At 52.1% G+C, this 16,450-nt stretch overlaps 4 protein-coding genes across 4 annotated transcripts; 1 reads left to right on the top strand and 3 right to left on the bottom strand.

Annotated features, from left to right (window-relative positions):
• Window positions 1-7: 7 nt before the first annotated feature.
• On the top strand, window positions 8-2,549 carry PG994_011053 (uncharacterized protein; the record flags this gene model as incomplete). Its single annotated transcript, XM_066862462.1, has 6 exons — window positions 8-147; window positions 198-544; window positions 605-1,194; window positions 1,279-1,978; window positions 2,032-2,301; window positions 2,359-2,549. The coding sequence occupies 6 exons, from the start codon at window positions 8-10 to the stop codon at window positions 2,547-2,549; spliced, it is 2,238 nt and encodes a 745-aa protein (XP_066711572.1).
• A 671-nt stretch (window positions 2,550-3,220) lies between these two features.
• PG994_011052 (uncharacterized protein) lies at window positions 3,221-3,445 on the bottom strand (the record flags this gene model as incomplete). The annotated part of the gene is made up of 1 exon (XM_066862461.1): window positions 3,221-3,445. One exon carries the CDS (start codon window positions 3,443-3,445, stop codon window positions 3,221-3,223), a length of 225 nt encoding a protein of 74 aa, XP_066711571.1.
• An 827-nt stretch (window positions 3,446-4,272) lies between these two features.
• PG994_011051 (Bcade5) lies at window positions 4,273-6,667 on the bottom strand (the record flags this gene model as incomplete). Its single annotated transcript, XM_066862460.1, is given in 2 exon segments — window positions 4,273-5,306; window positions 5,320-6,667. The coding sequence occupies 2 exon segments, from the start codon at window positions 6,665-6,667 to the stop codon at window positions 4,273-4,275; spliced, it is 2,382 nt and encodes a 793-aa protein (XP_066711570.1).
• Window positions 6,668-8,270: 1,603 nt separating this feature from the next.
• Window positions 8,271-9,426, bottom strand: PG994_011050 (uncharacterized protein; the record flags this gene model as incomplete). The annotated part of the gene is made up of 3 exons (XM_066862459.1): window positions 8,271-8,769; window positions 8,829-8,888; window positions 9,194-9,426. The coding sequence occupies 3 exons, from the start codon at window positions 9,424-9,426 to the stop codon at window positions 8,271-8,273; spliced, it is 792 nt and encodes a 263-aa protein (XP_066711569.1).
• Window positions 9,427-16,450: the final 7,024 nt, after the last annotated feature.

Here is a 16,450-nt window from a genome sequence, read left to right as displayed (position 1 = left end):
CTTCAACATGGCCGGCCAGTCCAGCGAGGAAAGCATCATGACCCTCGATAGCATCCACCGGTATTATACCATACACACAAACCTACGATCGACGTATGGCACACAGTGGGAGCCATGGGAGGCTTTCCGCGAACTTGTGCAGAACTGGTAAGTAACGTTTCATTGGGACCGTTTCGAGGCTCTCCTAATTTCGGCAGGCGCGATGGTATTATCAGATCCTTCGATCTAAACGAGATTGACTTCACGGTTATCCGCGAACAGAAATCACAGAACGAGATTATCTACAAGGTGCCTGTAAGACCCAACACCCAGTCAGCTCAGTATCTTGGATACCTTCGCTTCTCCGGAAATATGCAAGGTGGAAGGGTAGAGTTGGTGAACCGTAAGGCCACTATACAACCAAGTAACTTTGACCTAGGTGGCACCACAAAGCAGAAAGACAGCGGCCAAGCCGGTGAGCATGGCGATGGCCTCAAGGTTGCCCTCCTCGTGTTGATGCGCGCGCCACATAAACACTCCATTTGCTTCAACACTGGAGGCTTCCGTTAGGAACCTAGGTTCGATAAACACGACAAACTCGTGATTAACACGAGTCGTCTACAAGACTACGATATTGTAATGGAAGCACGATCGAGCAAGCCCGATCTCCAAGAGGGGTTAATTCCAGTAGCTGCAACGCCCCAGGACGACATCAAGTTCATCATTGGCTTGGGGAACAGCGTCACAGTCCAGGATTTCAACAACTGGGCCAAGGCCGCTCTTTTCTTGCAGCAGATAGAAAACGATGGTATCATCTCGACACCGGGGGGCGATCTCATCACTAGCGCTACCCTGCGTGGTAATATCTACCTAAAAGGCCTGCTCTTGAAGTCATCCAGAAGCAGTCATGGGCCAGTCCAAGATTCAGCCAGTATAACAGGCAAACCCCTTCGTTTTGGGTACAATTTCGCCGACGGCAGCACGAACAGAGACCGACAGTCTTTAGCTGGTGCCAAGGACGAAGCAAGAGCTATCTTCTCAATCTGGGCCGATGTTCTACCAAAGAATCCAAATCTCATCGGCGAAATGCACGAGATGCTGAACAGCCGCTCTCCCGACTATGCTGACGTCTCTCAGGCAAGATACTTCCTCTGTACTGAAATCACCAACCAACTCAAAATCTATCTTTTTCTCGAAGTCCTTCGAGAAGCGTTGGTATTATGCACGGAGTGAATGGGACAAGGTGAGTGCAAAAGAAGTCACCGAATGGACGTGGTCAGAATACTGAGCTATGTCTAGGATTGCCAACTCGCCAGAACTATACGAAGCCTTGGAAGAGAGCCACACTTCCTGGAAGAGAATTATTGGGATATCCTGCATTCTCGACGCCTCGTTCGGACCGCCGAGGAGGAAAAACGCAGTCGATTTCTGAACCAAAAGGAACAGACTATTCCAAACTTCTCATTTTCTAAGGACGTTCACTGGTACCTAAGCGCATGCTTGCGTTCTTGTACCCAAACCGAGAAGACCCGCCTCATGTGTGTCGAAGGCGTCGGATTGGATCTCACAACCATGTGGGAAGAAGCAGAGGACCTGGTCCGGATTACTAAAAGCTGGTTTTTGCACGAGCAAGTTGTTGCCAAGCTTGGAGTTGCGGGCGCCCCTGATGCCCCAATCTTGTTTCTCACTGTAAAGCAGCTCTTCCGCAGTATCATTCACCAGCTGGCGGAAGGGCGTTTTGGTCCACGCGTGGCGGACGACTGTCCGCGGAGCTGGTACAAGGAAAGAGCCGTCATCCAAACCGAACAACGTTTACATGATTGCATACAGCTCAAAAAAAGCTTGAGCATCAGTATGCCTGGCCCGTCCCATGAGCCAAAGCTGCGCGTCACTTGTGGCCCTGGTGCTTCTTGGAAGCCCAGTATAGACTTTCTCCATGTCGAGGTACATCAAGTATCAACATGCGCCCATCTCAAGGACATATTGCTAGCGGGGGAATGTAAGTCTCTAGATCCATTCTCTTCTGTCTATTGTTACTTACTATTGTTATAGATTCACCGGTGGAGAAACGATGCATTCTCAACCGAAAAATGGAACGTCCACCTCAAGCACCTGTTTGCGGTAGCTTTGGGTGCTACTATAAACCAGGCGACGGAGAAGTCACATTTTCGGCACTCAAGGAGGATGAGCAGTGCTTTGCAGTCATATACAACTCATCAGAGCCTTCTTCCTTCATTGTGGTGTCTGAGAACACGACGGCCATGCCCCGGGCGACTACTCCGCCTCCACCTCCAACACCAGTTGTCAGGAAGCGAACTTACAGTGAGTATGCAAGTGTGTCATACCAGGTGGCTGAGTATTACTAACCGAGGTTGATAGCTTTGGGCAAGGGACTCGACAACATCAACATCATGACTCCTCGAAAATGGTATAAGGCCTCGAACGCCAAGAGCCAGGAAGCCGTCGTCGGTATCCCTCTCGTGAATGCTCCGAAAGCCAGCGCCAAGAAGACGCCTGTGAAGCGTAGTGCTCCGCAGAGCCCAACTGCAAAGCGAGTCCGTAGCTCCTGATGGCGAGCCAGCCATCCGGATTACAGGCCAGCGGAGGCGAGCTCACCGTGACACCCCGTACACATGGGCCGCTCATATTCATGGTACTCGGGAGTTTCACCTTTAGTGTGAGTAACTAGGGGGTTGTAGGATTAGATCAGCCTCAGGGAAAGAGGTATATTCGGGCTCGAGACGAAGACCGAGTACGAAGCAGAGAAAGTTTGCAATATTGACACAACGGGAGTATCCGCAGCATGTAGCACAACGCTCATCATGGCTTGGCACAATTTGATGCATTTTGACTCGACAATACGAGCCAAGGAGGGTACCTACGAGCTTTAGATGGTTAATATTTCGATAACCCAAGTCCGTAGCTTAACCATGTGCAATAGCAGATCTCGTGCCTTGCCTTGCTCCCCCAAACCTGTGAAAACCAGGTTGCATTTTCGTATTCTGTGTGCGGGTCTCATCACCGAACCATTCCAGAGACTGTACCCTTTTAACCCATTGGAGTTCTCAACGGCTTCTACATACAAGGTTTGAAGTACATACATAAGCCCATGCCAAATGCCACTCCGTCATTCGATGAACCAAAAGCGTTGAGGGTTCGCCATCATGTTATGCTGATTTGGCACCAGATCACGATCCTCACCGCCCGCAGGCAGCATGGCCCCGTCCAGATATCCACGTCGTCAGCAGCGGTGAGCGGGAGCGGCGGGGAGCCCGCCGCGGGCGCCGGCGCACGAAATCTGGTAAATGAAAGCGGGAGAAGGAAAGAAAAAATCTTCTCCCGCGCATCGAACGTCCACGCTGGCAAGCAGAGATCCGCCGCCCGTACCCACGCGGTTCATGACCAGCAGCCAGTCCGACACGACCGCACCGGTGGGCTGGTAGCCTCCATCTACTGACTGCCGCATGTCGATGCAGGTATGCCCCCCCCCCCGGTCGGCGGGTTTTGTTTCTACATGAAAGGCGGAGAAAAGGGGCCTTCCGCGGGTGGAGACACATCAATAAGCCGGTAGAAGAGCTGTGAGTATGTACAGGAGAAGGATGCTATACATGTTTCCCACCCCCTGTAAACCAATGGGGCTTGCGGTACTTCCGTCCACTTACATATGGGGAGGATAGGAAAAAAAAGGGAGGAAATCGGACCCCAAGAATAGACCGTACTTACCCAGCCCATCCGGCAGCTGACCGTTTTCTTTTTCTCCTTGTTCTTCGGCTTTCCAGAACTAGAAGGAGTCAGCCAGCGCTTAGCGTCAACGTCTTTTCCTCGCAACGACCTTCCCAAAATGTTCGGCTCATGACCAAAAAAATACTTGGCATAGACAAAAACAACAAGACATCATTTGACATAGAACAGGTTCGGGGAGCTAGCTAGCATCACCGTTGGCTGTCAATCAGTCGGTCCCATTTACATCTGGATGTACAGCTGTCACTTACATAATAGCGAGTTCCCGAGTAACTTAGTAAGTAGTCGGTCTAGGCGGCCCCGAATCGCAGATCGCTCGGGTAAAAAGCCCGTAGACTCGTTTACTTCGTCTTCAGCCAACTTTATCTCTTCTCCCTACTTACTGCACGCATTCCGGTCTGTCTAGTAAAACATCTCCATTTTTAGAAACCCGTGACTGTAACTGCACTTTGTATGTGTCAGGGGTATAAGGCCACGACGATGATACGCATGCACTTTTTCGGCTGCTTGACTCCAAATCCTGTCTATGTAACCCCCAAAAATCTTCGTCGCCTAATCCCACGACTCCAAGTTCTTAAGCACACAGCCCTCACCACTCCGGCTGACCAGCTTGCCGATGGTGTACACAGCCTCGCCCTCGGCCTGCAACAGCTGCACGACACTTGCTGCGTCCTCGGGCGCAACCACGGCCACCATACCGATACCCGTGTTGAAAGTACGCGCCATCTCAGAGGCCGCAACATGGCCCGCCTGCTTGAGCCACTTGAACACGGCCGGCAGTTCCCATGACGCCGCGTCAATCTCGGCCGCCAATTCCTTGGGCAGCACGCGCGGCACGTTCTCCGTGAGACCTCCGCCTGTAATGTGAGCCAGGCCCTTGAGCTGCGAACGCGCCTTCAGTAGCGGCTTCACGTAGATCTTGGTGGGTGTCAGAAGCGAGTTGCCTACGGTGACGCCACTCTTGTCCCACGGTGCCACGTCGTGGTAGCTCAGCTGAGTTGCCTCTACTATGCGACGGACCAGCGAAAATCCGTTGGAGTGGACACCGGAAGAGGCCAACCCGAGGACAACATCGCCGGCTGCCATCTTGTCGAGTTTCGGCAGAGCGTGCTTAGACTCGACGATTCCGTTCGCACACCCGGCCGCATCGTAGTCGCCAGGCTTGTACATGCCGGGCATCTCAGCCGTCTCACCACCGACCAGAGCGCATCCGGACTGGATACAGCCGTCGGCGACACCCCGTACGAAGTCGACTGTCGTTTGGGGTTCCAGGTTGCTGCAGCCGAAATAGTCGAGGAATGAAAGGGGTTGGGCGCCTTGCACGACCAAATCATTGACATTCATGGCCACCAGATCGATACCAACCGTGTCGTGCTTATTCATCTCTTGAGCAATCATGAGCTTGGTGCCAACTCCGTCAATGCAGCTCACCAACTTCAGACCGCTAGGGGCACTGGCCGGATCATGCGAGTAACCAGCTTCATACAAGTCGACTTCGCCACCAAAGCCACCAATGTCCGCGTTCGCCCCGAGGATAGCAGTGGACTTGACTAGCTGCTTGATCTCCTCGACGACCCGGTTTCCGGCTTCAATGCTCACACCCGGCCTGTGCATATGTCATGGCCTTCTTCGTGTCGGCTGTAGGACGGAAAGCACGGTGGGCAATGTCCTTACGGTAGTACATTTTGTTGAAGTTGATGAGTTTGACACCTTCGTAGGCTCGATCCACAGCCGCTCTGAGATCGTCTCCCGTGGCGCTCGAGGCAATGACACGACCACCAGCCGACTGCACCTTGCCATCCGACAGTTTGGTTCCGGCGTGGAAGATGTTGATGTCGCTGGGTGGTGTTTGTACTGTAATCTCATCACCCTTGCCATAGGCTTCGGGATAGCCTCCTGCTGCCACCACCACGGTGGCACACGACTTGGGATCAACCTTGACAACCAGGTCTGAGCGATCGAGGTCGCTTTCGCAACAGGCGTACATGATCTCGGCCAAATCGGTATCTTCTGAGAGCAGAGGCAGGAGTGTCTGGGTCTCCGGGTCTCCGAAACGGACATTGTATTCAAGTACCTTGGGTCCCGTCTTGGTAATCATAAGACCAGTGAAGAGGACACCGCGAAAGATCATGCCGTCCTTGCGCATGCCATCGATGGTAGGTTGAATGATTTCGCGATCAATTCGAGCGACGAGGGCTGGTGTTGCGAGATTTGTCGGCGCGTAGCATCCCATACCGCCCGTGTTGAGACCGGTATCGCCCTCACCGATCCGCTTGTGGTCTTGAGCAGGCGGCAACGATCGGATCGTGTGACCATCGGAGAAGGTGATGATGCTCAGCTCGTCTCCTAGCAGGCATTCCTCAACAACAACTTCGTCTCCTGCAGAGCCGAACTCCTTGTTCAGCATAATCTCTTTCAGACCTTGGTGAGCCTCTTCTTTGGTGGTTGGCATCAGCACACCCTTGCCTGCTGCAAGACCATCAGCCTTGATAACAACATCGTGCTGTACTTGGTCGACGTATTGTCGGGCTTTTTCGTAGTCGGAGAAGTTCTCATACTCGGCGGTAGGAATGCCATGCTTCTTCATGAAGTCCTTGGAAAAGGTCTTGCTGCCTTCCATCTGGGCGGCTTTCTTGGAGGGTCCGAAGCAATGGCGCACCATGGTGTTCTGCTCGAAGTAGTCGACAATACCGGCGACCAGGGGGGCCTCAGGACCCGGTACCAGGAAGTTGATGTTCTCCTTCTTGGCCAGCTCTGCTAAGGCGGGCAAGTCCTCAGCCGAGACCGAAGAGACGTTGGTGGTCTTCGGGCAGAGTGCCGTGCCCCCATTGCCAGGGACGACGAAGATGGCCTCGACTTTGGGAGACTGGCTCAACCTCCAGGCAATGGTATGCTCGCGGCCGCCATTGCCGAGCAGAAGAACACGAAGGGGCTTTGCTATCGGCATGACTGGCTAACCTGGAATGTCTCTCTTCCTGTTTGTTTCTAGAGGCAGATCTACCCGTGGGCAAGAGAATAATTGGCTGGTCTTGTCGGTTGAGTAAGACCCCTCCAACAAAATTGTCATGGCGATTTATTAACCCCTCCCCCGCAAAAAATTATCTCGATAAGAGATAACGTGTGCTGCGGGGTCCGGCGCTGGAGGTCTCCTGTGGAGAAATTGGGTGATGGACAGGTACGGTCGTACTTTGCGTCGTTGATATATGTATCAATGGGCGTCGACCAGAACAAGCTACACTGGTCCGAAGGTGTGAGGAAGAACAGACGAATGGCGAGCATCGGATCAGGCCCCTTCCGACCTCGACACTCTACTGGTCAATACTCAATACTGCACCTCCGTAAATGCGTGGGATGGGATGCATACGACGGTCCCTACTACAGAGATAAAGGGGGGTCCCACCCTGAGCCAGCCCCAAGCTGGCAGGCTTATCTTTTCGGAAGTAAAAGCTGGTCTTCCAAGAAGGGAAGGCGTGTGACTTGCCTTTCGGCTCTGGAGGAGTTTGCATAGTCATGACAAACTCAATAATGGCAATATGATGCAACATGAGTGCACAATGACGACGAATCACGAGCTGAACAATGATTAATGGTTTGGAGCAACGGAACACAGGTATTCATTGGCTCCTTGGTGTATTGGCCATGCCTCTATCTGTTGTGTTTGCCTCTACCCGCGCAATGCAATAATAACAATAATACTATAGTAATATAAGCCTGGCACGTAGCCTAATCATAACTTTTCCCATTCCCTGTGCGCAGCTCTATCCGTAAAGCTAATGCGGTGCCCATGTCCATCAAAGCAATATAACTCCTTCAACATGATTTGTTGATGCTAAAATGGTATTTGGTATGGTTGTCCTGATCCGGAAATGCCGAGACGACACGGTACGCCCCCCCAAATCAACACGACACCATGTAATATGCGTACATGTGACATGAGTGACGAAATAGAACAAGAATCAATCGGGACGAATAAAACAAAGGAACGCCCCGTACCTGCGCCATCAATGCATACAACCCCGCTGGCTTTTCGTTCTAAGACCCCCACCCTCTTTCAAAGTCAGGTAGGTTGGGGTTTTGTGTGTGTGTTGGTGTGTAAAAGGTATATTGAGTGAAGGTTGTCGTTGAGTCGATAGAAAAGATACATAGCGACCTCGGGGTTGAATGTCGTTACCCGTTACCCCGCAAAACGCAACTCGGTAGGCTCGCCAAGGAGAACCGAGACCTGAGACCTGACCATGGGCGAGCGCAGCGGGCTTGGACAGTTTGGGCAATATGGGACCTGATTTGCCTGCTTTTTCAACCAAACTTCATGCCCTGAAAAAAGAAGCACTTGTGCAATCCAGTTTAGTGTTATGGTTGCCCCAGGGCCCAAGAGCGTAGGAGGTTTCAATCTCCTTCCCCCTTGGACCAAGCCTCGGGATTACCAAACGGTGGCTTATGTAGTTGACTCTGTTCGCCAAGACATCGCCTTAAGTTCGTCTGTAGCAAACATAGACAAGCCCCATCTTGGCGTGAGAAAACGAGAGGGGTTTCGACACTGCTCGTTACATTCAGCGCCCAACCATGGGGGTAACTAGCTCAATGCTTTTTGGTCGTCCTTTGGACCCTGGCTTTCTCGAAGGTAAAGGCCGGTCAAGAACACCGGCTCCCACGGTATTATGCCCATAGCCGTAGCCCGGTATACCGTAGCCACCATCGTATGTCGAAGAGTAGAAGTTGCTCGGTTTCGAGTATGATGTACTCGGACTAACAGCTGCGCTCCGGGTAAACGGCCACATGCTTGCACTGGCCGTCGTGGGTGAAGGTGGACTTGGCGGCCGAGTGGTAAGAGACCGTAGTGCGGATATAGCAGTCGTATATTGCGTGCTGGTAGGCGTCGTAGGTGGTGAGAAGTAGGTCGAGCTCGGGCGTGATGGCGAAGCTCGCGGGATGATGTCGCGCGGCTCCGGGTGCCCGGCCGCATAAAACGGCAAATTTCCCCCGAGAATGTCTTGAGTCCTGGGGATGGCCGAGGGGTTTGAGCTTGAGCTTTGGTCATATTTACGGCACCTGATCTATACTGTCAGCTTGCTTCAATTCCTATCATCAATCGGTATGTTGGTGCTTACGCTTCAGAGCAGTAGACGTATCTCTCGTCTTGGGGGATGAATTGCTTTTCGCAAGTCATACTAGATTGGCATTTCATGTCAACTTCAAATTCGCGTGCATAAGGGGGATGACACCGAAACAGTGATTGAGTGATCTCTTTGGATCGAGAGACCTGATACATGTAACACTGGCGCCCACTAGGTCCAAGGTGGCTTGGCTCAGGACGTCAGGTGATGACGCAGGTCTCTGAAATGGGAAACAGGCCCCCGAGTAGGTGAGAAACGCCAAGTTGTGGGGTTATGAGAAAAAATAAGCATGCTTGGGGACTCAAGACACAAATCACGAAGCAAGCTCGGTGAAGCTCACGTCATGGGGCTGGACGTACCAAAACTGAGGGAAGCTCTCGCGTTCCTCCTCCCACCATCGCTCTTCCTCCAATTCCTTTTCGCGGTCCCGCTGAGTCTTCCCCAGCTTCTGTAAAGTCTGCGGAGTTGATTTCCTGCTAAGGGTTTGCGGCCTCCTGGGTCGAGATAAGTCTGAGACGGTGACGGCCTTGCGGACGTCGCTCATGGAAGTATTGGTCGAGCCATGACCAGACTTCCGGCGAGTATGGTGCATTGTGATTGGGCTCTGGGAGAAAGTCCCCTGAGCCAGTGGTTGCTTAGGTTCGGAAGAAAGGGTCCCTCCAACTCGGCAAGGGATGGAGGGGACTTGAAGCGGGGAGTCCAGTAAAATAGCTGTCTTGTATGCAATGTGACTTCGGAGTGGCAAAGCCTGCAATGCTGGAGCTGTGTTGTTGTGTAGCGCAGCAGAACCAAGTAAGAGGACACAAGGACACAGCGACTTGTGCCGTCTGTCTATGTGCTTGGTGACGGACGGAGCACCTGTAAGGTCGATAAAGTGCGTGGTGGAGGTGGAAGCCTGCTGAGTTATATCTCGTCTCGAAGGAGAAATAAAGCAGTTCCGCAATTCAGAGATCCGTCCCGATAGAGCTAATCAGGAACAGCAAACAAGAGGAAGCGAATTGTCGAGTAGTTAGGTGCAATATGCCGGCCTGATGACGAGATTGACAAATGCCGTGCTGCTGTGGTGCCTGGAGTTGGACCGATTACAGTTACAGTGGGTTGCTGACTGACTGGTGGCTCTGTTTTAGACTTTGGGCGATTTGCTCTCGTCTTTGAGCCTCTTTTAGTAGTACAACGTCGATGCTCCCGGCGCACTGGTGATTGTGGAGATGGGGCTTGTAGCTGTAACTATGTCGCTCTTTGCGCTTGTCAGTCGTGTGCTGCTATGTTATGGATTAGGTATGTGTATGTATACGTGTGGTGGATGTACTCGAGTACGGGTAGCGAGGGGCTGCAACGGAACAAGAAAAGTCCAATTCAACGAGTGTGATGTTTTGGTTTTGGGAGGTGCAATTATTAGTTGGGAGAGGGGCGAGCTAAGTTTGGTATGATTCCGATCAAAGGGAGATGGAGAGGAAGAAGGAGGAAACGGGACGGAGGGAAGCTTGGTGAATAATAATAGAATAGGAAAGCCATGGCCGTACGTACCCTCTGGGCCGATGTGAGTTGAGAGAATCCGCGGCGGGTTGCTGGTCTGGTCTGGTTCTGGTCTGGTGGCCCTCCCATTCAATGAGAGTGACTCTTGCGCCAGAAAAAAGGGACTCTGTGACGAGTCCGAAAGCGGCCGCCCAAGGAGAATTCGGCCAATAGTAGCTCTTAGCTCGGACCGTTGTCCAAACCACCACACCGTTGTTGCGAGCGAGTGACTGAGGGTGTGTGAGAGGGTGTGTATCAATGTATACACTACGCGTAGCGCCCTTTCGCCTTCTTCCCTATCCGATGGAATCTGATTGGGAGATCTTGGCAAGATAAGATGCGCAATTGCAGAGCGAGCGAGCGAAAGAGAGAGGAATGAGAAGGGAGTTTTGTCCTGCGGCGTAGAATGAAAAGAAACAACCCCAATGAGCCCAGGCAGGCAGGCAGGCCTCTTTGTCCGGTTGCCTTGACTCGGTAAAGGGAGCACTGGTTTTTGGATCCTATGCCAATTCAATGTTGCGCAACCCAGGCGAAACAGGCAGCCTAGTCAAAATCCGAGCTTATTTAGTCCAATAACGCAATCCAGAGTGGGAATGACGGGTCGTCCAATATCCAGGTCGGTCCAGCGAGGTTGTCGTGCGATTGATGGATTGCTTTTACGAAATCTCATACCAGGAGAGAGGCTTTGCAAGAACCTTGAGAGACAAACTGTCGAGTTTGGAAAACGAAGACGAGACAGCACCAGGAACAGGACGTTCTTTTCAAGTCTTGGACCATGAGGGGGGGAAAGCGATGACAATGAGAGACGGGTGCAGGTGGTGGTCATTACATATTACTGCTCTTTCCCCCGGTATATCACCCGATTGCATACATATAGGGATTATATTGAACAGCCTATGATTGTACAGGACTGCACTGGAGACTGGCCTGCGAACTCCACGACATGACCCCAACCCAAGTACTTTCGTTAGCCAGACTACCAAACATTCCAGCACGCAGGACGTGGTAGGGAACGGGCTACTAGGTACTATGCAGGACTTAATTGGCAGCACCACCGCTATCATGCATGTGCACGCCCTGGGCTAGGTTGCGTTGCGTGGGATGGGGGGCACGCAGCAGCAAGCATGGCAAAGCGGGATGGGGGCCCAGATACTTTGATTACAATGGACATGTACTGTCGGTACCCGACCCGATGATTCAGCATCTCGATTGGGGAAGGAATGGGACGCGTACGTATGTGTATGTATTGTATCAAATGCACGCCTTTTCTTCTTTCTCCTCTTCCTTGCACTGATCAAGAGTTGGGGCCGGGCAGGGCATAAAACAAGACAAGCCGCAAAGGCGCAAGTGGAGCGGCCGTGTTTGGGCCGTGGGTGTACGGGTGGTTCGTCAACCCTGTAACATCCATGAGACCTTTACTGAGCTGGTCGCGGGGGGGGGGTGGTCCTGTTCCTTGGCCCCTCCTCTTAGTGAGCCAGAGAAAAGCATGAGTTGGACTGGGTTGAATAAAGACAAGGAGAGTTACGAATTCTTCTTTTATTCACTTTATACACACGTCGTCCCACTGTGGTTGGTAATTTCCCGACGAAACCAGATCCAACAGATACCCGTGCTAGATGGAGGAGCAATGGAAACTTGACGGGACTTCTAGAAATCACCAATTTCACAGACGGACGGCTGCATGTAGACAGGTACCTCTCACTCAATCATCAATAAGGCTGGTATTTATGACCACAAAGATCAAACAGTTGGACCTGTATGTAGGTTTGCTGGCCTATCAGCAGTTAATATCCAGCAGAAGCTGATACTGTTAGACAGCTGAGCCTCCAGCTTCGGCCAATGGCATCTCTATCTTGGGGCTAGTGCTGAGGGCATTTTTTTGCTGCTCACTTGCCAGCTTTTTTATTTGTTAGTTATCTGCTCCGTTACCTACAGACGAGGATATCCTTCCGGCATCTAACCTAACCCATTCCACGATACGACCTGTTCTGCTCCAAACGCAAGTCAAGTTCGGATATCCATGTCACGCTCGAACCCAGTTCCGAAACGAGCTCTCGCCCTATCCACCCCTCGAGGCACGTTTTCTGAAGTTTGGCCCTGCATTGGTGATGCCAGGTTCATTTAAAAATGCCTTCCAAGGCGGATTCTTCAGTCTGGCCTCGTCGTCAGACCCACGGTCGGGAAGAATTTTCTCTTCTTCGCTCTCTAGGTCTGACTTTTCTGCCTGATGCACTCTAGAGAATGGACCTCTCTCAGCCCTGAACCTTGAGCCCGTAAGCTGGCTCCTTGGCCAGTCCCACCTCCCATTCGTCGTCGATCAAGACTTTCCCCCAAGAGACGCAACCATGATTAATACAGGTAGGCGCTTATCGAGGGGAGTGGGGCGTTACCAGACCGTCACCAGCCCAAATACCGTTAGCTACTAACCGTTTACTTCTTCACCGTCTTAACGAGAGAGGGGGCGGAAAGAGATGCTGCCAAATATCGACCCGATAGGCCCGCTTCCAAGTCCTGTCATCACGGCCTTCCCGCACGACGAGATGATCGAGTTGCTTCCTTGATTGAGCAGCCAGAATTTTCTTCTGTTTCATCAATAATAAGTGCATGGCTGTACTGGACGGAGCACGGAACCGGTTCATTTGGAGTTTATGTTGCGGGGAGTCTTACAACGCAGCCAGGCAGCATTGTAAACATGTTAAATCGCCTTAAGGGGCTGTGGTGTCTAGACCTGTTTTCTGCACAAAAGTAGTGCTCATTGGTGCTGGCGTCCAGAAGAAGTGGTCTTCGGCGCGCTTGACAGCTGGATCGACGACTGGACCTCGTTCCCTTCCGAGACTTCTAACTCGATTTGGCGATGTCACACTCACACACATCATCCATGGAGGCTCTGCAGTAGTGTACGGATTTTCCAGTTATGTACTGCTTTATAAGTATATATGTAGGAGGTATGTACTTATTCATCCTCTACAGCCAGCAACAACGGTTACCCCTCTTTAATTTCGCAACCTGTCTTAACCGCCGGCGCCCCGTTTTCAGACCGTCTATCGGTAAAGGAGAGGGTGAAGGATTTTGGTGACAAGGAGCAGGAGCCCAGCAGGAGCCGGCGGGCTGGTTTATTGGTTGATGACATTAGGCCGAGACCGTGGGACAGAACGCCGTTGAAAGCCTGTCATGACAGTCAGCGTCCGGTCGCTGAACACCGTCACGCCCGGGCTGACAAGATTTTCACCCCCCTTTTACTCTTTTTCGTATCCCTTTGCCTGTTTTGTATGCTCGCGCAAAAGGTTGGTGCAACGGCTGGCTGGCTGGTCCATGGGCCAGCATCTCGTGTACTCCTTTTCTTCTTCTCGGGTGTCCCACGTGCATGGTTGCATAGGCTGGAAGATCTTGCTACGATAGAATACTGCACCTAGGGAATGGATCCCCATGGGTGTTCCGGATGACCAGCCGGCTCCTGGTGATGGAGTCAAAGTGGCACTCGAAACGGGTCAATGATCCAGAACGCAATTGCACCTTTTTTTTTTCAATTCTTCTCACAACGTACGGTTTTCATGCGAAGAAGAGGAACTAAAATTTGGCTCCCGAAAGAAAACAACGGGAGACGGGAGAGACAGAAAAACTCTGTCACCGATACGCGCCGTAGTACACTATACATTATCAATAAGCAGATATCTACTACGACAATGCAGGCGGGCGATTGATTAAGTTGGCGCATACTCCGTATGTATTGCGACATGGCAACCCTCGGAAACCCTCGCCTACGATATCTCAGCTGTGGGGTCAGAAACCAACGACAGCATTGGGAATTCCGAACTTCCAATGTAGGTACTTGTTGACATCACGTAGATCATAGTCGCCCTGCTCGTATGTGAGGCAGGTGGCAGGTAGCTTGACTCTTGAGGGCCTTCCCTCCTTCTTTGTACTCAAGATAAGAAATGGCTACGTCTACTCCGTACAGAGCACCTACAGTACAGGATGGATATCCACCCCTCCCACACACAGACTCTCTCGTTTTCTTTCGTCCCGCCGCGCACAAAACTATTGGCGAGTGACCAACCCAGACACGAGCAAACCGCCATGGAATCTACTGTAGGCGAGTGTACCATAGGTGCCCGGGCCCCTCTCAGCCTCTCTTCCGTCTGCAGGAACGTGATAATTCCGACGTCCTTGCGAGTCATGACCCAAGTTCTTATCACCCCCTTCCATCAGACCCTGTTCGTCCACCGCACCAATCACCATGTCGCAGCCAGCGACTGGTCGCCCTCACGCCCATCAGGGTGCTGCGGCTAAGGTCAGGCGTTTCCAGAATCGGACATTGGGGGATCGTCCTAGTGCGAGTGTCTTGGAGTCGAGATAAACCCCGGGTACAGGGTTCTGATCGGCCGCAGCCTTGACGTGACATTTATTACCTAAACCGGTTCAGTGACCTCGAATGGGACCAGCTGACGGTGTGTTGGTGTTGGCGTTGGCGTTGGCCACCGCTAGCCACTATCGTTATTCGATGGTGGCTGTGACACTCGACACAACACCTCTTCGCGTGTGCTCAAGACAACAACGGCATACTGTACTGTACAGACAGGCATTGATTGCAGATTGCACCTTGCACTTCGCGCCTCTGTAGCGCCGGCGGCACATGACTTTGTCTCGGCTGCCACAACCCGCACCAAGTGCCGTGGGTTTTATAAGGGATCGAATCCGAGATCGGGCCATCATGCGAGTCTCCCATGCATGAGCCCGGCAATCAGTTTCTGTGCCTGAGACCCCGAATTCTCATCTTGCCTGTCTGGTTCGCATGAAACAATTGTCGGTACCAATAAACAATTGCCTAGATCGCACGAACCAGATGCCCCGGCCAACAGACTACCATCTGCTTCGAAACAAGCCGTCACAGACAACACACTTCTGCAGGTCCCGACGCTGCAAAGGCTTGATAATGAATTAAGCCGAAAAATGACCTCATATGCGAGCCAACATTGGATGTCTTGAACTTGGATGCGCTTCTGCTGCGACTATACAGAATGCGGCGTCGCACAACGGCTGCAGCAGTGCACATGTTTTGACCGTCTCGGCGCCACAGATGATACAAACTGCTGTCCTCTTTGAGATGCCGTCATTATGTACGAAATGCTCACCGTATCAGCGATCTCTATTGCTATCCAGGCCATAACCATCAGATCTGGTACTATCACACTGAGTATCTGACCATTCGAGACGCCCTGGGCACTCCAGTTCCAGTGAGATTACACTTAGCACCAACTGCCGGCCCTTTCAGCGGTAGAGGGTGGGAGCGAGGCAACCCCGGAGGATATACCGTGAGCGCATTATTAAGTAATAGCTGGTCTCATTACGTACACAAAACCCCCCGACGCCCGCCGGATCTCGCGGCCCCGTCCGGGTGCCAACGGTTTCCCCCGGTGTTTCCTCCATCTTTTAAGGCTTGGGAGCATAGACTCGCAAAGGATGGAGACGGCATGTTCCTGTTGGGGTGAAAACGGAATGACTCGAAACTTGGATTGTTCGCGTTTCGATCTCGCCATCCTTGAAACATACAGACTGCATGGAGACTCTTCTTATTACCGCATTACTGTAAGGATTAAACCCTCGCATTGAGTTGGCTCTCGTTATTAGTTGCCTGCTCCATTGGCCCGAATGCCCCCCTTTTTCCTGGCAATACTTCCCTCAACCCTACATAGCTCTCTTTGGGGCCCATTATTCTTCTCTTCGTGGAGAATGTGCTTCACTTCATGTCGTCGTATGACGATCGGGCGAGAACCGAAGATCGAGCCAGCGCGGAGAATTGTTGGGCTTTCCCCAGCACCAGGGTCTGACCACGGATGGATCGCCCCAGAACGTCAACTGCAATTAGAACAAACGTGAAGCAGAAGAAGAGGGTCGTATGAAGCAATGAGGGTAATGGCTAATACACAATGCGCACATGTTGCGTAAATGGTGATATCATGTAGATACAATCTGCATTCCAAGGAAGATCGTAATGCGCGATAGAGGCTCATATTATGTCACGCATGCCGGACGCGCGTCGTTCTCGGGGCCGAGCTTTGTGGCGATGCAAGACGACATTGATGTGATTGATGCCACACGCA

This window comes from Apiospora phragmitis, assembly GCF_038363925.1.
Source record: "Apiospora phragmitis strain CBS 135458 chromosome Unknown utg000010l:1.0-9815664.0:1.0-9183399.0, whole genome shotgun sequence".
NCBI lineage: Eukaryota > Fungi > Ascomycota > Sordariomycetes > Amphisphaeriales > Apiosporaceae > Apiospora > Apiospora phragmitis.
This window is presented reverse-complemented; position numbering and strand designations above follow the sequence as displayed.